This window comes from Rutilus rutilus, assembly GCF_951802725.1.
Source record: "Rutilus rutilus genome assembly, chromosome: 15".
Lineage (NCBI taxonomy): Eukaryota > Metazoa > Chordata > Actinopteri > Cypriniformes > Leuciscidae > Rutilus > Rutilus rutilus.
In genome coordinates, this window is record NC_140220.1 from 34,816,438 (window position 1) to 34,836,765 (window position 20,328).

The window sequence follows — 20,328 nt, forward strand, 5'->3', positions numbered from 1 at the left end:
CTTACAGATTTCAAACATTATTCCTTAGAGGCATCAGCACAGAAAAAAAGTTTATTTGTTCCATAACTGCAGCAGAAATGCTGCTTTTCAGTGCTTATAAGAAGGCATTTTGCAGTCTTTCAAATACTATTTCCATTATATGTTGTCACTATAATTCTTTATTATAATACCTTAACAATAATAGCACAAAACCACAATCACAGTCATTTGAATTAAAAAATATTTATCAGGTTGCAAAAAAATGTAAAATAAAAATTCTTAACATCCTGTCAAGTCACATTAATATATACATTTCAGTACATTAAAGATAAAGTAAGTAAAGTAACTAGTATTTCATTATAAATTCACATTGTTATTTATTAACCAACCAATAATCTGAACAAGAATGTCATAATGGTCTTACATGTGCATGTATTTTTTTTAAAGGTACAGTTATTGAAAGAGAAACAAATATGATCTCTGAAGTCTAGGATTTGTACCTTCCATTTGGATTTGTCTGTAGCTTCTCACATTAAATTGAAAAATAAGAAGATGAATGTACACTTTTAAAATGTTCATTTACAAGTGTGAAACTTCAAGAATCTAGACCCTTATAAATTGCAGGTCTTCCAATCATCACAATATCTGAAATAATTTAAGAATAAAACTACTCTGTTCAAAATAGTAAAAAATAAAAAATAAAAATAAAAAAGCAGGAGATTAGAAATTTTGCTGGCTCAAAATTCATCCAGAATTTCCTGTAGTGGAAGTCATTTTAATTTTAACTTAAGTCTGTGAAAGACTCTAAAGTTCAATCATATTGTATGGCAAGAGTCATAAAATTACTGTTCTAATCTTCCTTTAACATATGCTGATAAGAATATAAAACCTTGAGTATACTTTAGAGTTTGTAACTTGAGTCAGCACAGTCAGAGACCTCAAGACTTGGCTGATGTTCAGAAATCACAATCCCAGTCTGAAAACTCCTCCTCTGCTTGAGTCTTATCATAGGGATAGCGGTCAAAGTTTATATAGCAGGGACCCTGAAAACCAAAAATCCACAGACACAATTTGTTACTTTGAATCTTATGTTGTAGATGGATCTGAGTTTCATCCTAAAACAGTTTAAAAAAGCGTCTGAAACCCGTTGCCCATTGGCCCTCACTGATAACTGAAAATATATTTTGAGCTTTGTACTAAAGAGAAACATTCTTGCTAAAGATTTTTTTTTACATTGTGTCAGATGATCTGTGTAAAGAATATGATTTAAGTTAAAAATGTGACCTTTCTTATGAGTCGTACAGTCGGTGCTTCCAGTTGTCCCATTCTTAATCTATGCCAGTTAATGCTGTTAAACCACCTGAGAGATAATTGAGGGAAAATTTGTCATTAATAACAATAGAAACACAAATACACAAAAGCCTAGCACATCAAAATGACTAAATTCAATACACCTAAATTGTAATTGTGGGATATGAAAATATTTGTATTAATTGAAAATATTCATCTGAACTAAGCACAATACACATTCATTAAGGTCACCTGTGATTTCTGACATCTTTGATTCCATTTTTCGTATTGCCCAAACGCTGTCCAGGACGTGACCTGCAAGACATTTAAATAACATATAAACTGAAAAGTAGCATTGTAAATATCTAAAAAAAACTGTTTAAAAAATGGTGACGTTCAAATAAAATAAACTGGGATAAAAGACATTTTATTACTTCTCATACAGAAAACAAATCACAAACTGTGCCAAATAAATTCACTACATGTAAAAACAAGCCAGAGCTTTTGTAATAGTTTCTGTAATTACCTGCACAATTTAGTGATGAGAGATTTGGCACCTTCCCCCATATATGAAGGGAAATTAATCAGACCATCCAAGATCTTGGCGTAGATCTTCTGAGGATCTGAACTGGAGAACGGTGGGCTTTAGGACAAATAAAACTATATTATTACAAGTAATTAAATTTGCCCTGAACAAGAGAAACTCTGATTTAAACACGCATAAAAGGAATAATTTATTCATTTTCACCCAGAAAGTCTTATGTCATATCCCTGATTTAAAGATTTTCATGGGGGGAAAAAAGTGCAAACTTGATAGGAGTCGGACACATTTTTAAATACATACTGTATGAGCTGATCAAATTAGGGCAAGCTCACAGTACAGGACTGTAAGACTAACTGAATTGCTGTGGTGTGCAAACTACACAACACAACGGTGATGAGATGCACAAACTACAAGACATTATGGTCCACAAGAAGTGTGGTGGTGTTTGTGTCTGCAGACATTGTCCTGTGTCTGTGGTCAAGTTTGGTCTGTAGTCATAAATGCAAGTAAGAAATTCACACAAGTGACTTTTCCGTATATAATATCTGCAATGTGACTGGCTGGATTAGCTCCACCTTGTCCACTGTGTCCAAATTGATTTACCGGTACTAAGTCTAAGGGCCCTATTTTAACAATCTAAGCGCATGGTCTAAAGTGCACGGTGCAAGCACACTTAGGGCGACAAAACAGGGCCGTCTAAATCCACTTTTGCTAGTTTAACGACAGGAAAATGGGTCACCTGGTGCATAGTCTAAAAGGGTTGTCCCTATTCTCTTAATGAGTAATGGGTGTGTTTTAGGCGTTACGTGCAATAAACCAATCAGAGTCTCATCTCCCATTCCCTTTAAAAGCCTGTTGCGCTCGCGCCATGGAGGATTCACTATTTATATGGCGCAATTTGCAAGCGGAAAAACTGAACGCTTCTCTAGCGAGGAAACGGATCTACTCGTGCGCGAGGTTAAATCGCGCAAGCAGACCATCTACGGGATAAAGTGTACGCGCATTGTGGACCCGCCTATAGGCGCATATTACTAACGCGCTCTTTAAAGGGATGGTTCGGAGTCATTTCAACCTATGCACCATGACCTCGAGCCAAACACAAGGCTAAAAAAAATAGCCTGCATGCTCGTAAGACAGAAAAAAAAAATGTACGTGTACGGTTTACTGTTGAGGCATGCAGAAAACAATATATGAGAAAACTTTATACCTGCCCACAAGTAGCTCATAGATTAGAACACCAAGTGACCAGAAGTCAGCAGCAAAGTCATGGCCTTGGTTCTGAATGATCTCTGGAGAAATATACTCAGGAGTACCGCAAAACGAGTATGTCTTTTCACCCCGAGAAAGATTTTTTGCAAAACCAAAATCAATCTGAAATCAAAAGATTACAAGAAAATAAGATAAAAACAAACTTCACTGTACTTGACTGTTGCAACATTTTTTTGCATAAATCACATAAATCAAAACAAACTGACAACCTGTGTCGGAAGCTCAGGAAGTTTCGACACAAAAACAATTCACTTATGTTGCTATTGCCTTACTGACTGATATCTTTAACTCGAGTTAGATTATTAGGCATTGTAATTACGTTGTTATGATGACACGTACTGTAATTATTAGCAAGCTAGATTGTAGATGGCTAAAACTCACGTATCTAATACAGATTTGTTCTAATAGATCTGTTAGCTCAGCTGTTCTTTCATGTAGCTACACATAAAATGCTATTATGCATGATAAACGCAATATATGCAAAACAGAGTTGGTTGGGCTGCGTGTGCTGCTGATATCATGTCAGGGGAGAGGGCTTGTTCTTCTGGCGGTTTGAATGTTGTTTTTACAAACAGTAACTGAAAATCCTGCATAGTTCACGTTTAAGGCTGGAATACACTACACACCTTTTGCCCAGATTTCTTCCACGATTTACAGTCTGGAAGAGTCGACACTAGTTGCTGAAAGTCAGAGCCAGTCTGCAGATTTTGAGCAGATAGTGTTGACAAATTTCACAGAAAATCACGTTGTATATAATGAGCACAGGCTCAGATTTTTTTTTTACTTCAGACCATGAATCCATCAAGAGGATACCGAACATGTCTGATATTTTGAGCCTATTTTAAAAGACATATAGTTTAAATGTGTCTTCTAAGAACATTCTTAAGAACATCGTTTAGTGTATGTCCAGTTTTTTTAAAAATGCTGGGTTGTTTTAACCCAATTTTGGGTCAAATATGGACAAACCCAAACGTTGGATTAAAAATTTATTATAAAAATGTAACCCAACGGCTGGGTTTGTCCATATTTGACCCAAAATTGGGTTAAAACAACCCAGCATTTTTTAGAGTGTACAAAGTCTGCAAGTGTATGATGTTTACAATCTGCTCTGATTTTAAAAGTAATGTAGGGTATTCCAGCTTTTAGTGGACTAATAGGGGACCATATGCTTTTAGGTACATTTGATGCCTTGGAATTTGTCTTAGATACATGTTATTTTTTAAAGACAGTTTCAAATTTGTCACTTATAGCAACTCTAAAAAGGAGTTACAGTTCTCTATGACAAGAGATTGGAGGAATTCAAAGAGATAACTTGCACTAACATTCACATTCCACAAAATTGGCATGTATTGTAAAGAAGGAAGCAAGAACAAAATGTGTATCACCAAACTCCTCAGTGAATTCAGATGCCCTGTGTAATGTTTGGGCATCCATCCTAGATGGTAAATCTTGAAATATATCTTGTTCAAATCTATCTCAAATAATTTTTGATCTTTTTTGTTAAGGTAATGAGGATCGATGACAGCCTTGCAGCATGAGAAATATTTGTAATTGTCACAGTGGCAAATTTTTCACAATTTTATTAGCAGCTTATAAATGTAAATGCCTGTAGTTTATCTATTTATGGAAAGTATAAAAACAGATCATTTGTTTTACCAATTTCACATATCCTTTGGAGTCCAGCATGAGGTTTTCTGGCTTCAGGTCTCGATACAGGATGCCTTTGTTATGGAGGTATGCAAAGGCTTCAACCACACAGGCTGTTATAAACACAGCTATATTTTCCTGAAAGCGTCCTCTGCAACATGACAACAAATACACCCACATTCACACATTCAAACAGCACTAATTAGGAATTGTGATATTAGCTTTAAATAAACGCAGTCAAACATTAGAGAGAGACTGGAAATGGATTCTAAAGTGTATCATATTATTCATGCAAAATGAGCAAGAAAGATGATTTCAAGGTGGTTATTCACCAGGGTGTTGCTATGTGTTATCCAAGATGTTGTGAGTGGTTAATGCATTATGGTGTTCCTGCTAGTTTTTATGCAATACAGAAATAGAACAAAAGTAGGCTTAATAGGCATGCTTTCCTAATCAAACTCTACAAACTCATGAACATCTTACACTTCTTTTAGCTTGGTCCAGATTTCCCCACCCGGGCAAAACTCCATTATCATATAGATGTAGCGAGAATCTTTGAAGGCAGCATGCAGCCTGAACAAGAGGAGAAAAGTCAGACCGAAGATTATACAGTTATACAGAAATTATTCAACCCACATTGCAAATCAGGTGTAATTGGCAAAATGTACAGACTTTCAGCTGTTTGCAATGAACAAATCAAACAAAAGTAATTGAAATAGCTCAGCACAGCTAATGTTTCAAGTGGTTTTCCCAAATTTAACTTATATGCAACTTTTAGTGACTTCTGCAGTCTCAAAATTATTCAACCCCTTCATGGCAAGCATCTTTAGTACTTAGTAGAACACCCTTTTGTTGTTATGATCTGCTGCAAACGAGATGCATAACCAGACACCAGCTTCTGGCAGCGTTTCTGAGGAATCTCAGCCCATTCCTCATGAGCAATGGCCTCCAGTTTGAGGTATAATCTCCATAGAGATTTTCTATGGGGTTCAAGTCAGGTGACTGTGATGACTGTAGAATCTTCCAGGACTTCTTCTGAAACCAAGTCTTGGTGGAATTTGAGGTATGCTTGGGATCATTGTCCAGTTGGAAGGTCCAATGACACCCAAGCTTTAGCTTCCTCACTGATGGCATAATGTTTTCTCCTAGGATGGATCTCAACGGGGCGTTCAGAGAACAACAGGGGGCATTGGAAGCAAGATTTTTGAAAGGGGGGCATTCAGGTGTTCACGAGTTTACACCAAAGATCCAGGCAAGACAATATTAAACATGTAATTACTTGTGAATTACATGTAATGCCTACAACATTCTAAAATCTGCCAGTTTAATGCGACATGTAAGCTATGTATCGTTTCTTTTGCAACGACTTCCAGTCATAGACCAGCGCTCAAGAACTGACTAGAATCCAGCGCTGACAAGAATCAGCATTCACATGCTCAAAAATGTGTTTCACGCTGACAACAATCCAGTGGTGGCTAGCATCCAGCGCTGACTAGAATCAACTACTAGAGGAATGGAAAGTTGATAAGCCATTAAAAAAGTATTGACTTAAGAACCACTTATATATTTTCAAATATTTCCAATAAATCATGTTCCCACTCCGGCGACAGATTTTTATATTAATTAAACTAAATTCTATTTATAAGGTAAATGTAGGAGCCATTTGTTGGATGGTAAAGTTTTTGTCCACTGGGTGGTGCTGTGGCTGTGTAATAAAGTAAAAAACAAGTAATAAAGAAAGACATTTGTTTGCATCTACATCCATCTGCATGGATTGCATATACGCGTTCTAAACTTGCTTACTCCTATTATCAACGGCAACGGCATTGAAAAGCCATTACAGTAAAACTTTAGGCATTAACTAATGCCTAATGCCAAAATGTTTTCTTTGTTCACCAAGCAATTTACTGGTCAGGCATTATTGTTAACTTGCAAGACTGTAAGGCAGGGTTTCTCAAACTCGGAAAAAACTGATCAAACACACTTAGCTGTGAGTTTCTAGTGATCCTGAAGACATTGATTAGCTTGCTCAGGTGTGTTTGATCAGTGTTGGAGCTAAACTCTGCAGGACAGCGGCCCTCCAGGACCGAGTTTGAGAAACCCTGCTGTAAGGAGAAAATGACCATTTGATGGATAATTTAAATTTCTGTAATCACATTTTGGTAATGTATTAATTCCGCCGTCACATCTGAGCGCGAAACACTGCTTGGATAGTTTCAAGATAGTTCAAAATAATTGAATTTTTTTGATTATGAAGACAAATTAATCATGACAAACCAAATTAATTGTAATTTGTAATTAATAACATTACCGCTTTAATGACCATATAGCCTACAGTCGTTTTTACTGTCCAATTACAACCCATCTTATATCTACTTTGAGTGGCATGGGAGAGAGTCGGAAGTTAATTTGTTGCCCCTATGAGTTTATAATTGTCACAGTGTCGGGTTTGTGTTCTCCAGGTGTCCACTAGATGTCCTCCTTCCCCACGGTGTCATTCACATTATGAACTACATTTCCCACGATCCTTGTCTTATCATTGCACTCAGCCAATTCCCCATTATCATTGTCTATTCCCTGTGTATATAACGCTGTCTGTTTTAGTGTGTGTCATGGAGTCCTTGCATTTATCACGCCACTTCAGTGTTCTGTTTCTTGCCTGTTCTTGTCTTGTGTTTTGGATTGCTCTATTGGAATTTGACCCATGCCTGGACTTGACCACTGATTCGGATTACCCTCAATAAAAACTTACTGCAAATTGGATCTACCTCTGTTCTTGTGTGGGATCGTGACAATAATAGCATATTTTAACTGATTCTTGCTTTTCCAACTACATATCTCGTCGAGCAGGGATTCAGCCAGGTCATCCACATGCAGTGTAAGTACCGCAATCGCTTGGACTTTCATGCCTCAGGCGCACTAGGCTACAGCTGAAACTAATGTCTCTGCAACCCGCAGTAAAGAAATTAGAAGAAAAGGGGTTGAATCATTTAAATTACAACTGTATGTGAACAATTATTGAATGGTTTGAAAAAAATATATGATTATAAGTTATGTAGGTAGCAGCACCAACCTGACAATGAAGTCACATCGGATTGCCTGAAGAATTTTCTTTTCTAAAACAATGTGTCTTTCCTGCTTCTTTGCAACAATATGCTGTTTACTGATCTTCTTCATAGCAAAGTACTTTCTGTGCTGCAAGGTAGTTACCTAGTAAACAAGCAAATATATTAGTATTTCAGGAGGTCAAATCAGAACAACATTACTATAGTCTGGATGGACTAAACAGTGTTTTTAATTCAGAACTTGTACTGACACATTTTTTTAAATGACTCTCCTCTCACCAGTTCCACTTTTCCAAACCCCCCAACACCAAGAGTGACCGGCTCTCCTTGATAACTTCCCTCCTGGTACAGTACAGGGACGAGCTCTTTCAGCTTTAGAGATGTTTCTGGCCTGGAGACAGCAATACAGAAATGACTACATTATGTATAATTCATATTCTAACTTATTTTAAAGACTTTATTTAGCAGTAGACCAGCAGATCACAATAATTCCTGCTGTTAGTGTATAGGAAAAACTAGATTCATACAAACTCAGATTAATGAAAGGCTTTAAAAAGATGTTATATATTGAACTAATATGTATAAGTATTATACATTAATGCCAATTAAATATTAATAGTAAAGAAATACAGTATATAGAACATTATTTTCCTAATAGGTTGAATTTGGGTTATTCCAGTGATGCTAAAGTTTTCAGCATCATTACTCCAGTCTTCAGTGTCACATGATCTTTCAGAAATCATTCTAATATGCTGCTTTGCTGCTCAAGAAACGTTTCTTATTATCATCACACTTAAAAATGGCTATGTCTAGAAACCTGAAACATGTGAAACCACGATGCAAATATCTTTGAAGAAGAGAAAATCTGAAGAGCAGCATTTATTTGGAATAGAAATATTTTGCAACATTATAAATGTAATTTGTTGAACAAATGTAAAGCAGCCTTAAAAAAATAAAAAAAAATAAACATTTTTAACCAAACTTTTGAACAGTAGTGTATGTGAAACAAGCTTAATATATGACTTTGAAATTGTTCTCTGTCCTATTTGAATTATTAACAAAATATCTTACCCAACTTTCTCTGGCTTTTCATCATCCTCCAGTGAATCAGCACTACAAAAACATTTTGTGATCAATAAACATTTTTCAGAATGAAAATAACCAATACCACTGATGCAAAACACTAGAAAAAGAATATTTTCATAAGTTCAAAACTTGAAGCTGGTTGGAGAACAGAATGCACACTAAATGTTGATAATGAGCCTCCTGTAAACAGGTCAGGAATAGTACAAAATGTTTCTACCGCCTGTCAAATATGTTACACTTACTAGTTAGACAGCTAGCGAAGAAATGCTTTCTGCTTATGAATCATTTTGTGCAAAAATTGGTTTATGGACAAAATCATTTCTCTCTCCTACAAATAGCACCACAGGTGCTCTGAATCTTGCAGACACGGAGATGTGAGTCATATCAAGTTAATTTTGAGTTAACAAGTCCATTCATTTCCACCCGTCTGACTTGCATGCAGATTTGTAAACATGAGCGTTGGTTCAATGGCAGACTAATCAGCCGATCAAAGTGATGTGGAGGCACTGCCTTTTTTCACTTCATTTATTTTGTGTTTATGTAGCAAATTATATTTATTTTGGTACTATCACTATCCGTTATTTTAGACCCGCACAAAACCAGCACTGTATAAGAGCAGGCGTATCTGTATTTCAGTAAAGTGAACACAGTCTCGACTCCACAATCAAAAAGGACTTTCTGGTGGATTTTCCTCTTGATTTCATGTAGGGGAAAAAATGCACTACATGTTACAAGTGACTAAGCAGAAGACTAGACTGAACATATTTACAAATATAGACGTCACAAAGCAGGAAAACTCACTCGTCATGGAGCTCAAGACTTTCAAATGGAATGGTCTCCTCAAAAATTCTGTGAGAAATTTAGGACAATATAAAAAATGTAAACAAATCCTAAATCATATATAGGCATTATATACAAATTAAGTGAAGTAATATTGTCATCATTGACATCAAACTCACTCTTTATCAATGGAAAAGCAAGTGACAACTCCAACCGCTGTACATGTGGCTGTCCTGAGGATCTCTCTGGATTACACACAACAGAAGACTTGGTTGACTTTTACGTTTAAACCAGACAGAACAAATATTTACTCCTGATACAGTGCTAATGATGTTGTCACTAAGTAACAGTCACTATGGTTACCGTATAAGAGCCAGTTCTCCAAAATGTTCCCCCTCTCCCATCGTACGAATTATTTTCTGCTGTCCGTTCACATTTTTCGTCACTGATACCTAATGTGAAATGAACAAAATTATTTAAAGTAAGATTTCTTTTAAGATCATTTAAAATGATGTTTAATACAAACGCAGACCATTCTGTGGCATCTTTTAAAATATGATTGAGAAATATGTGCAAATGTATAGACTTACACAAAAGATTCATGTATTTTGTGTAAGGTTTCGTTTCTGTGTAAAAGTGCTGGAAAGCACACATTTAGATTAAACCCTTATTAAATGCAGGCACTCCTAAGTCATATACTTGTGTAAAGAAATAAAACATGTAAATAATGTGTAATCAGTGTTGCAGAGCATGTTCAGGAATAAAACTATCCTGAGATAAGAGAGCAACTGAGTAATGTTTTAATACGTTTCTTTTACCTCTCCTTTTAGAATGATGTAAAAAGTATTGCCCTCTGCTCCTTCTCGGACAATGACCTCGTTGTTCTGATACTTCACCTTGCAGGGGAACAAACATGGATAGCACATTGAGTCATCATGTCATGCTTAGAAGAAAATATTCCTGATTTACAAAACAAAAGACAATTTTACCTTTAATTCAAACGTCAACTGTTACTAAACATACTGACTACTCTAAAATACACATTAGTACTGATAAAATGAGGGTGTCACACTAATTGACCATTCCTCATTGACCAATTTCCCATCTCTAAGTCAATAGTTTGACTTAATGAAAACTACTGCAAACAACAAAATCCTAGTGATGTCTTGAGATATTTTTTTTAAGGGCTTTTTGTCAGTGCCTGTAGGAGTCTGGTATTGAGGCATCCTTAATTTACAATATTTCCTAATTATAACAATAATGAGTCTATTTACTATTTATAAGAGTAAAATCACACTGACTTCCTCCATGGAATCAATGATCTTTGACAGCTGCACATCATTCAGGGCCTTCAAAGTGCGCGCCCTGGTGGAAACAATTATAATTTACTCAGCAATAATAGACGAATACACATGATGAACAATATACAAACAGTGAAGATTCCAAAGTATGCAACATGCAAAGCATCTAATATTTTACTAGGCTAAATACAAGCCAGAATGTGTTACGCAGAATGTGTTCAAAGTGACCCCAGAATGTCTTACGTTTTCAAGAAGCCCATGAGTTGCTCTCGTTTCATCTTGGATTTGTTGGTCATGATGCTTCGATATGTTTGTCTCTCGATACACCATAACTTTACTGCAGTGACGGCTGTGGGTAAAAGAGTTTTACCGCATCAGTAGGGGGTAACCCACATCACTCGTGTTCAGCCGTCACTCCAGAATGATAACTGACCTTTGACAGATGCCGTGCGTTTACAGTTGTATAGAATGGCCAGTTCCCCAAACATGTCGCCAGAGCTCAAAGTTCGCAGTTCACGTCCAGCCTGAGTGACCTTCAGATCCCCCGCTAGAATGAAAAGAGGAATTTAGGCTCATCAATTCATTTCGACTGTCGAACAGTATTCAAACGAGATGTCGTTTTCAAGAATTGTACTGCAATACATTTTTAATGCAGTAAAAATATATATATAGTAAAACAATAAAAAATTGTTTTCTATTGCACTATATTTTTGAATGTAATTGATTCCTGTGATGATTTTTACCATGACTTTATATGGCAGAAATAGAAAGGGCAGTCTGTTAGTAAGCATTTCTGAATTCAGCGACACTTAATGGCATTCAGTTATCTCTCCTTACACACTCACTAGCGACAATGTACATGCTGTCTCCTTCTGTGCCCTCTCTGATGATGACATCACCAGGACCACAGTCCAGAACCTTCATCAGGTCTACCATCATACTGATCTGCTCCTCATCCAGACGACGGAGAAAGTCGTTCTTCCCAATGGCCTTTACGATCTGAGCTGCCTCACTGACACACACACACACACACAGAGCATGACGTAACATTTGAGGTTCGTTTATTTTAAGACTGGTGTTGAATTAGATTCACAGAGTTCTTGATTAATATGTGTATAAAGTTACCTGGCAGTTTTTTTCACTCTATTGGCCGTGATTTCCAGGACTTCTGGTCCTCGCTCCGGGGCCATGACAGCTGCCCGACTCTGTCGAACCTCAGGCATTTCATCGCAATCTGGCAGACAACATTAGGTGTCAAATAAACATATCTTAATGTGTAAAATGTTTTTATTTTATGCATTTATAATATTGTGAAAAATGGAATGTTAGTTCTTCCATGTTTTTTTAATTACCCAATATGTGACCCAGTCGTCCAAATCGAAATTGATATATGAATTGTTCTGGCTTCAAGCGAAACACTTCATCATTTTTATCAATTATAACATATGATATATGTTATAATTAATTGTTCATATTTTATTAATTGAAAGGAAGCAGATGAAAGGGGACACAGTTAAACCCATTAGTCTGTTCTGTCTTACCGAGCCCATTCAATCGTCCCTTCAGCACTTGTATAAGTCCCTCTTTCTGGTCAAGCTGTCTCTCTGTAATTAGAATACAATATTCTAGTGTGCATTGAAATTGATCACCATCATATACCGTGTACTCAAAAATGAGAAAAACCATTCATCATTCATGCTATGATATAGTGGTCTTACTCAGCTCCTGGTTCTGGTTCTGGAGTTCCTGGTTGAGCTGGCATTGTTTCTCCAGCATTTGCCGGATTTTCTTGAGTTGTGCTTCCATTGGCCTGATGAGATTTACCTCTACTAGAGCAGCATGACACTAACAAAGAGCAGGAAAAAGAGAAAAATTAAAAATTAAAATACTGATTCATTCAACGAGTCTTTAAAATGAATGAATGATCATCATCACAGCATTTATAAAAAGGTTTCCAATGGATTAAAATGTTAAAACAGTTTTAAAAGCAATAATAATGTTGGATTATTGCGCTGACATTATGGTGAATTTTACCGTTACACTTTATTAGTGATTTAAAACGTACTTCTCAAACAACAACATAGTGTCGGCCCAGATCCGGCCCACATCTGGGCCGCGTGGAATCCACGTCTACCAGATGTGGGCCGGATCTGGGCAGACAATATGTTGCTGTCTGGGTTTCCATCTGAAATTTCTATTTGTCTCACACAGTTGTTTGAGCCATTCAGACTGGATCCGACACGTAGATCCTCATCTTCACATGATAAAATCCACAAATTACCTTTTGTGCTTAATAGCACAACAGACTATCAGTTATTTGTAACATACTACTGTAGATGTTATGTGACATTAACAATATGATTAGGTTCAAGAGAAGATAGAACCCCTGGTTCACTTATTGGGTGCTGAGTGCTCTGACACAATTCAATCACTGGTGCTTAAAAAGAGAAGACAGAAAAAGATCAAATTAGACCCTTGGAGTGAAATGGGACAGAAGGACCACAGTGGCATGTTTAGACTAGTGTTAGTTTTTTTACATTCATACTTATAATTCATAGGGTTATTATTACTATCCATTTAAAACATGGGCAGTTAAATATGTAAAATATTCATATAATATTAGCGGATCAAGATGGCACTGATGGCTGTGATAACCATCAGAGGGCACTCCAACCCGGACAATCACCACACAGCCACAAACTACATTTCCCATAATCCTTTGCCCAGACTAATCAGCCATGATCACATTCACCTGTGTATTTACCTTGTTTAGCTCACCCCATATAAGCCTGATTTTCACATTCATTCCCTGTGAAGTCTTGTTAGTTGTTTACACTGCATCTCTGAGCGTTTTCCTGGTTTTATGTCTCTTGGTTTTGGATGTCTTGCCTGTCTCTGGGTTACGCTTTTGCCTGTGCTCCCTGCCTGCCTGTTTGTTTGATTGGACTGCCTGTGTTTGACCTTGCCTGTACTTTGGATTATGTGTTTGGATTGTCCCTATTAAATATACTGCATTTGGATCCTCAACCTTGTCTCAGAGCAGTATGTGACAATGTTTATTTATAATGTGATCTGCTGCAGAAGCCAGCGAATGTATATGTATATATATATATGTAAAAAAAGACGAGGATACAATAAAAGAGGGAGAGTTTTTAAACATGTATGGTACGAGCCCTCATGTTATGCTAGTATACAGAGCCGTCACTGTAATACTTATGAGCTCTGATACATCACTGTCCTTCACTGACTACCTTTCACAACTGTCTTGATAACTTCGGGTGTGTAAAATCTTTGAAGTGACTCCCATGAGCACAGAACTGAGACAAATGTTGATCTAGACTAGAGTGACATGAAAGTCACATTAATTCTGATGTGACTGTGCAGACTGCGGTCATGTTACAAAACATCTGACCTGTGTCGGATTTAGGACCAGATATGGAAGTGGCACAAATCAGAATGAAAAAGATCAGATTCCATGTGGTTTGTGCCGTTCACACTGTCAAGACAAAAACAGATCTGAGTCACATTTGAGCAAAAAAATTTTGGATTTGGGCCACATTGGAACGTAGCCAAAGAAAACCAGAGGCAGCGGATTAAACGAGGTCTTCATCCACTGTAAACCCGGGAGTTTTCATCGTTTATTCTGGTGTGTTTATATTCGCCGTCAAGCCTGTGTGAGTGCAGCACTCCAACAGATGACTGATTTGATCACAGACAAGAAACAATACTCAGACTCTTTCATTATCATTCTCTGTGATTTTAATAAAGCTAATCTCACCTGTTAACTACCTAAATACAGCACATCACATACCCCACTAGAGATAGTAACATACTGCTACTTTCTTTTAAAGGATGCATATCACTCTGTCCCCCGGGCAGCTTTGGGACTAATCACTGTTTGGTTCATCTTCTCCCAATCTACAGGCAGAAATTTAATTCTCCTTAGCCTGTAGTAAGGACTATAAAAGAGATGGACAACTGAAAACAGAGCATGAACTACGAGCCTGTTTTGACTGCACTGATTGGAGTGTTTTTCAAGTCACAGCCACTGATCTGGATGAGCTCACTGATACTGTGAAATTATCTGTTTCCGTGAAGATGTGTGTTCCCACTTAGACTTGTCTGATTTATAATAATGACACAATGTGGTTTACTGAAAAACTCAGACAGCTTCACCAGGCCAGACATGATGTCTTGAACAAGCAGGCAATAAACACACTGACAAAGGTTAAAGAAAAGCTAAAAACAAAACCAAAAAAAAAAAAAAAAAGGTTTTAATCAAACCTGCATCAGTGTGGAAAGGACTGAAGCATTTGAGAGAGTGATGTTGGACTACCTGAAGGACATCACTGGACCCTTGCTGGATCCCCTTGCGTTTGCTCATTGGTTAAGCAATCTCCCTTTACACAAACAAGCTTTTCTTGAAGTTTGCAGACAACATCATGGTCATTGGCCTTATCCAGGATGGTGATGAATCAGTTTACAGAGGAGTTTAAGCAGCTGGCTGTCTGGTGCAGTCATAACACACTCAAATCAGTGGAGATGATAGTGGAGTTCAGGAAGAACACCCCAGCACTCCTCGCTTATCACACTGAACAGCACTGTGTCCGTCATAGAGTCCTTCAAGTTCAAAAGCTCAGCAGCTTTAATCAACAGATGAATTTCAATCTTCCACAGGTTACAATGACAGTTCTACTCAGCTGCACGTCTATAACAGTCAGCCACTGTTGTTCCATGATCCACAAGGACCAGAGGGCGTATTACAGACACGTATATCTTAAGTCTTAAGTTAAGATCTGACAAGTTAATTCATGGAGTTAATTAATAAAACCGACAGTTTTTGTGGAGTTAGGATGCTTCTGTAATAACCTTTTCCTATCTGTAGTTAAGATAAGATAAGATAAGATAAGATTATGCACTTAAGAAATGTCATTTTGTAATAGCTTTTGTCCTAAATGAGGTCCTAAAGTTAGGATCTTTCTGTAATGCGCCCCCAGGCCCAGTGCTTAATTTATAGATTCTGAGGCCCGGAACAATGGGAGGGGATGGATCTGGCAAATTAGATATGAGATATCTAATATCTAAGATATCTGAGATATCTCTTCACAGCATTTAATAAAACGCTGTCCAACAACACAAATAACTCTCTCCCAAGCAATGGGCTCCATCAGGACAAGAGGTTCATAACGTAGTGGATGGAAATGTGCAATGACTCACCTTTTCTTTAGTTGAATATTAATCGGAACGAAATATAGATCGAAACCCAGCATCGCCGGGGAGTTAATTATATAATTATATATATATATATAAATGTATATTATTTGGGTCTGATTATTACATTTCTGCTGAATACTACAGTTTAAGCTTACTTTATTTTTAACTTTGTTATATTGTATTTATCTATGCTTGTAATTAGTGTATTGGTTCTTTTTTCACTGACTGTCAACCTCCAACACTTGTACATCTCCAGAGTGAAGAAATGGGCAGGTAACATAATATCAGACCCCTCTTTTTCCTAGGCCATAGACTGTCTGCACTTCAGACTGTAACGAATGAAAATAAGGTGTGGTCCCTTTAAGAGCTGCGCGCGCCCTGTTGAACTGTCTGCAGTCTGTATTGTATGTGAGCCTCGAACACCCCATATATGCGGGTTATTCCTGTTTGATGCTCATTTTCATCTTATTTTGTTTATTAAGTAACGCTGTGGACGGTAGAACGTATTACAGACAGGTACCCGAGTTCGACTGGAGAATAAAGTGCGAGTTGTGAGATGTCAATCGCCTCCGTAAGTCTGTCTGGCCACAGCAATAACTTCAGCTGTGAGCTATCCCAATTTTTCCTCCTGACACAACGCGTTACAAGACACTACAGATCTCTGCACTAGAACATTCAGGCACAAGAACAAGTTTTTTTTTTTTTCAACAGGCTATCTGTACTCTCCATCAACAGCTAACACACCCACTACTATCTACCTTTTTTATAGGTCAGTATCCTTATAGTATTTATGCCACCAGGCATTGGGCAATACAATAATTATAATTACATGTAAATACATATTTTTATTTTTATTGAAAGGTGTGGTAACACTTTATTTTGCAGTGTCCTTGTTACATACATGTAGGCCTACTTACCATAACAGTAAATTATACATAATTACATGCAACTAACCCTCAACCAAAACCTAGGCTAATCCTACCCTAACCCTTTAGTAAGTAGCCTACATGTAGTTGCTTATTATTACTCAGTACTTACACTGTAAAAGTGACACCTTAAAGCCCCATTATGTTGGATTTCCGTTTTGGTCAAACAACGACCCCTAGAGTCGCTGTGGACTACTTGTATTTAACGTTACTGTCGTAAATACCACTCACGCAGAGCGGTCTCTTCACTCACGGCCTGATCCCCTCCCCCCTGTATACCGGTCCCCGTTCAGTCGGATAGAAGCTGTAACGAGTGGAAATAAGGTGTGGCCCCTTTAAGAGCTGCGCGCGCCCTTTTTAACTGTCGGACTCGGCAGTCTGTATTGTATGTGCGCCTCGAACACCCCGTAAGCGGGTTGTTTCTGTTGATGCTCATTCTTGTCCTATTTTTGTCTATCAAGTAATGCTGTGGACGGTAGAACGTGTGACAGACAGTTACACGAGTTCGATTGTGGAATAAACACAACGCGTTACAAATCGTCGGACATCGAACAAGCACAGCTAGCCTCCGAAGATAATCCATCAACAAGAACGCCAGGTGCTTTTTAGCTCCCACCAATGAGTGAAAGCTTGTCCGAGTGATATACAATATATAAGCAATATACTTACAAGTCCAACAGCATGTGTGAGGACGTGTTGGGGGAAGTGAGGTAGCCTATGCCGTAAAGCAGTCGAATTTTGTAGTTCTTTTTGTGCTGCTCGGGTTACTACCCGAACCCGAAGTTTAAAAGTACGATTTAAAAACTATACAAACCCCGTCAGGCTATGGCAGACGTGTCATTCAACCTATTTTAAGTCGATGTACCATCACAAGGGTTTTGGAAATATATTATGAAGGTTGAAAAGTTACTTAGTGTTACTTTAAAATAAAGTGTAACCAAAAGTGTTTATAGTGTATACAATACCTAATGTGCACATCTGGTCATATGCCTTGGCCCTTCTACTAACTTCATTGGTGTATGTTACTTAAAAAATTTTTACCATAATTATACATTTAATTTTTCTAATAATGATTGTTCTGATGAGTCAAATAATTAATATACCTACCTCATAACACAATGGGATTTTTATACAGCCAGTCACAAACAGACACCGTTATAAAAAATAATTTCAGTATTTCAGTCTATAGTGTCATCTATTTCAGATAAAATAGTTTTTAAATGTCATGTAGATGGTAGAAACAAAAACAAATATAAATGGACACTTTTGGACAGTCTCTTACTGTCGACCCTGACTGTTCTATATAAGCTGGGCCAGACTTTATTCTGTTAGTCAAAAGTCAGGCTAAATGACTTTCAAATGGAATCCATTTTATGATACAGCATATTAAAAGCCACTGTTAAGCTTTAAGGAAATGATTAGCTAGCCTCATTGCCCTCTATGCTGTACACTTTATGACTGAAGAGGTGTTCAGGGTCTACCGAAATCCTTCTAGTGCCCAGCCATCATTGCTTGCTAAAGGAAATCTGAGGGTTTTGACAGGGTTGGTGGACAACATGATGGATAACAGAATCTTTTATACTTGTCCAGAGATATTAAACGTTCTTTAGATTAAAGCGCTCTGTCCCGTCACATGTCTAAAATATTGCCAACTGCAAGGTTTACTAGATAAATGGAAAGCCCTTGTCAGGTATCCCACAGAGCACAGCAGCGTAGATATACACTATTAATCCATAAAAATAAAAATAAAACCTGTTTGTCATCTCTACGGACCAATATCAAATCATTGATTTAATTGTTAATGAAACCTACCTGAAAACCCAAGCTCTCACTCCCTCAGATCAGTGTGTTCTGGCAGAAAGATCAGCTTTATAGGTATAAATCATTAACCTGACGCTCCACCCTTCGCCACAGGTAAAAGGGAAAATGTGATTAACAGACGTAGAAAATGTGTGTGTTCAGGCATTCCTCTTACAAAGCTCAACAGATTTATTGAATGTGTCAGTTATGGGTTATTTATCAACTTCAGGTTACTAAATAATGAACACACAAAGGACAGTAAAAAATGGAGGCTAGTGAGAAAAGCTAAATTCTTAATTCCTTCCACCACTTCTACAGGAACAGGAGTGGAATGGTTACACTGGGAGACAGAAAAATGAAGAATGGTACCTTTAAAGTTTTGTATAGCTCTGAGCTTGTCTGAAAACACCTCTGGGTGTCACTGCAGAATCACTTTTTTTGTATGCAGTGCAAGCAGTTTCAGGACAGTGTCGGCGCCAGCAGCAGAGTTCTGTAATATTTCTGTCATTATGTGGTGAACTCATTTATATACAATATTATTGTTTATCTGTTAAAAATACTGAATCTGTGCACGTCTTATTTTATTATTGGAGCTTTTATGCTTTTATTACTGTCATGCATTATTGTATCGAATTTTGTTTTCTGTGGACAATATGAATACTTTGGTTTTGAATGTATTTATGAATTTAAATAGTTTGTTCCACTGCCCTCTGTTGTATTTATGGTTTGAGAGTTTGTGGAGTGTCTACACACCTTTTTTGTGGAGGGTTTTTGTGTGTGCAATTGTCAAAGTTGAGAAATGATGTGTGTGGTGCATGTGCAGACACATTACGTACTACATAACATTTATTATAATAATCAATATTAATAATTACATATATTAATATTATTAATAATAATTTTGTTTTCAGGGATTACATACACTTTTTTGCAGGAATGCCATGATAAAATGGACTTAAATTGATAGATCCCTTTAAAGGGAAGAATGTCATATACACCTAGGATGGCTTGAGGGTGAGTAAATCATGGGCTAATTTTCATTTTTGGGTGAACTATCCCTTTAAGAGTCAACCATACTGTTATTTAACTTCAATTATAAATGTGCTAACTACTTTTTATGAAGTATTAATGTTGAAGTGATAGCTGTCAGGGAACACTGACTCAAGGAAACGGTGAGTAACTTCAGTAGAAATGGTTTATTGACAACAGATTAAATATGGAGAAATGATGCTGAAGTTCAACAAGAGAGAGGAGAAGGATGACGGTCTGTAATGGTACGTGGCACCACACCCACACACGTTTAGATAGCAGACGGTCTATATAGAAGAATAATGCAGTCTTTTTATCTTACAGGTCTTGCAGGGAGGGATGGTTTAAGATGGATACAAGGACTTGGAGAATCACACAAAGGTAGGTAATCACAGGTA

At 37.2% G+C, this 20,328-nt stretch overlaps 1 protein-coding gene across 1 annotated transcript; it reads right to left on the reverse strand.

Annotated features, from left to right (window-relative positions):
- Positions 1 to 206: 206 nt before the first annotated feature.
- On the reverse strand, positions 207 to 18,961 carry prkg3 (protein kinase cGMP-dependent 3). Its single transcript, XM_084431721.1, has 22 exons — positions 18,914 to 18,961; positions 12,680 to 12,806; positions 12,503 to 12,565; positions 12,087 to 12,195; positions 11,807 to 11,973; positions 11,395 to 11,508; positions 11,205 to 11,310; positions 10,962 to 11,025; positions 10,479 to 10,556; positions 10,024 to 10,112; positions 9,840 to 9,905; positions 9,682 to 9,729; positions 8,866 to 8,907; positions 8,074 to 8,185; positions 7,803 to 7,939; positions 5,213 to 5,302; positions 4,739 to 4,880; positions 3,021 to 3,184; positions 1,796 to 1,912; positions 1,522 to 1,584; positions 1,264 to 1,339; positions 207 to 1,022 (listed from the first exon to the last, which is right to left on the reverse strand). Exons 2-22 carry the CDS (start codon positions 12,765 to 12,767, stop codon positions 936 to 938), a joined length of 2,022 nt encoding a protein of 673 aa, XP_084287847.1. The 5' UTR covers positions 12,768 to 12,806; positions 18,914 to 18,961; the 3' UTR covers positions 207 to 935.
- Between the last annotated feature and the right edge of the window lie 1,367 nt (positions 18,962 to 20,328).

What these genes read in the sequence shown, in the direction of transcription:
- prkg3 (XM_084431721.1), bottom strand. Translation starts at nt 12,767, where the DNA reads ATGGAAGCACAACTCAAGAAAATCCGGCAAATGCTGGAGAAACAATGC. An exon ending in TGCTTTTCCATTGATAAAGA is followed by an intron (nt 9,730 to 9,839) that starts GTGAGTTTGATG and finishes AATTTCTCACAG; the next exon opens with AATTTTTGAGGAGACCATTC. An exon ending in TATGAGCTACTTGTGGGCAG is followed by an intron (nt 1,913 to 3,020) that starts GTATAAAGTTTT and finishes TTTGTCCTAAAG; the next exon opens with CCCACCGTTCTCCAGTTCAG.